This window comes from Plasmodium gonderi, assembly GCF_002157705.1.
Source record: "Plasmodium gonderi DNA, contig: Pgo-contig_0, whole genome shotgun sequence".
NCBI lineage: Eukaryota > Apicomplexa > Aconoidasida > Haemosporida > Plasmodiidae > Plasmodium > Plasmodium gonderi.
Genome location: NW_021628929.1, coordinates 19,850 through 22,500, shown reverse-complemented (window position 1 = coordinate 22,500; position 2,651 = coordinate 19,850). Strand labels below are relative to the sequence as shown.

Genomic DNA, 2,651 nt, shown 5'->3' with positions numbered 1-2,651 from the left:
TTTTAAATAACAGTTTTGCAAGAGAATTATATTTAATTTTTTAATAATTCATCATCAAGAAAAAGACATGTTAATGCATAATTATATTTATTAGTTATTTATCAAAATTTATTCTATATCATAACGCATTAATTTTAATAAATTTCATAATATGAAAAGATACAATTTTTAACCGTAAAATCTTTGCCATTATGTTACATTAGGGTAAAAATCGAAAATTGAGAAGGAATACAGAAATGCCCAATACTACATGTATATTTTCTACAATAAATAAGATATCAATTGTGTTGTAAAATAGTACATTTATGAAAAAAATATAATTCATAATTTATGTAAATTTTTTAAAATTTTGATGCCAGCAATTCCTAATGATATAACTAAGTAATTATTTATTACACGTATAAACACATATAATAAATGAAAAATTCTTCCCGAATTGATTTTTTTATGAAGTTTAAGCAAATTTTGCATTATGCCACATATTTTTTCAAATGAAAATTTTATTATATATATACATAGGTTACCCCTTTTTAGGATTTTAATATATAAATAAAACAGAATAAGAAGTTAGAAGAATTCCAATATTATTTTTTACATAACGTGCGAAAAGGGCAATGAAAAATTTCACATCAATATTAGTTTTTATATACACAAATGCAAAGTATCTTCCACGAGTTAACATCACATAAATAAAATATTATTTCGCATTTTGGAACTATAAGTTTAGTTGATACAATGGACAAAAATAAAATATACTTAAATGTAAAAATTGTTATAAAAATCAACTTAACGTTAAATAATAAACTATAAGAAGCATAAAAAAAAAAAATAAACTACATTATAAAATCAAGATTTTGTGACTATTACTGGTTAATCATCTTAAGCTCACATATTATTTTATCATTTGTAATAAAATATTACAACTATAGAAAGTTCCTACGTATTACACACATGATTCTTAATTCATAGTTTAAATGTTGCATAAACGTATAAACTCTAAAGATATTAAATAAATAGTACTATAAGACACTGGTATAATAGAATAAATTATTCATTATATATATTAATGTTTACTAGTAAAAAAAACTATATAATGATACATATAGATAACATAATATTAAGTTATACTATATAATAATAAATACATTATAAAATTAAATCATTAATATGTAGATTAAAATGCATATACATGTTATATAAAAAAGTTAAAGTAATTCATTTTATTGAAAAGTAAAAACATATCACAAAGAATAGCACAATTATGCAAATCCAATGCATTAAAATTTTTTTATGATGCCTAAATGTAGTGTCCTGAACCTGAATGTTAAATTTAAAAAAATATAATTCTTGAATTGTAAACCATTAAAAATAATAATCCATTAGAAAAATATATTATCTAAAACAGATAATTTGAAAAAAATGTATTTTTGGAATAACATTAACGTAACATTAGTTGTTCTGCTTAGTTTTCTATTAATTGTAAGATTTTCTGTTAAAAATTAAAATTTATTAAATATCCTTGTTTCTTTTAATTTGATTTTCTTTTCTTCAGGAAATGTATTATGTGCATGAGTTGATATATATATGTAAATACATTAATATTATAATTACGAATTCTTCCAAATGTTCATAGGTTTTTATTAATAATTTACTTTCAAAATCTTTGACAAAATTATCGTCACATCGATGTGTGAGAAACTTATCTGACTTTTCATTACTTAGCTCTTTAACAGAAAATTTTTTATATAATGATGACGGAAACAGAGATTTTTCCTATAATAAATGTAGTTTAGGATCTGATAGACCTGCCAAATCAAGGGATCACAAAGGTATAACAAGAAATGATGCCATAAAATTAATTAACTCTTGTGGAATTTTCGTCGTAAAAAAGAAAAAAATACACTACGCATTGCATGTGTTTAATGAATATTTGAAAAGCTTATATTTAGATATGATGAATGAATTATGGATAATGTATAAAAAAATTGCCACAGAATATGGAATGCCAAAGAAAGAACAAATGATACATTGGAAAATATGCGAAACAGAACTTTTGATTAATCTATTAGAGATTGAAGAATACTCTCAAAAAGATTTGTATGCATTCACCAAATCATCAGTAATATTTAGCTTAAGCGTCGATATATTTCGCCTTTTACACGAAAGTTATTGGTTAACAAAAATAAAAATGTTTAAAAGTAAATGGTCTAAATATTTGATTAGTCAAGCGAAAAAATATAAATCGGTTTTAGAGGACGGTACGTGTTCAGAGGTCGATGCGTGGTTAAAGGACCATGCATGTTCAGAGGACAATGAATAAGCAATATAAAAATACAGTGAAATAAGAATAAATATATCCCTCCCCCTTAATTAAAAAAGGAGAATTAAAAAAACAATTAAATCTAGAAAAGCAAGACAAAATAAAATTCTAAGAATTAATGAAGTTGTGTTTTATATAAAACTAAAAGACCAAGAAAAAGATATATTGAAAAGAAAAATTTACAATATGTATTTTTTTTCAAATTCTGTTATATTTAATTACAGCATCAATGATAAGAGTAGGAAAATTGTTTTAATGTTTAAAAAGAGCATTGTAAAATAAAATTATTTGTTCATATAGCGTTAACATAATATTTTACCTTATAACACTA

The 2,651-nt window shown here is 22.4% G+C and overlaps 1 protein-coding gene across 1 annotated transcript; it reads left to right on the top strand.

Moving 5' to 3' along the window:
* Positions 1-1,419: 1,419 nt before the first annotated feature.
* On the top strand, positions 1,420-2,320 carry PGO_050030 (tryptophan-rich antigen; the record flags this gene model as incomplete). Its single annotated transcript, XM_028686381.1, has 2 exons — positions 1,420-1,491; positions 1,634-2,320. The coding sequence occupies 2 exons, from the start codon at positions 1,420-1,422 to the stop codon at positions 2,318-2,320; spliced, it is 759 nt and encodes a 252-aa protein (XP_028542182.1).
* Positions 2,321-2,651: the final 331 nt, after the last annotated feature.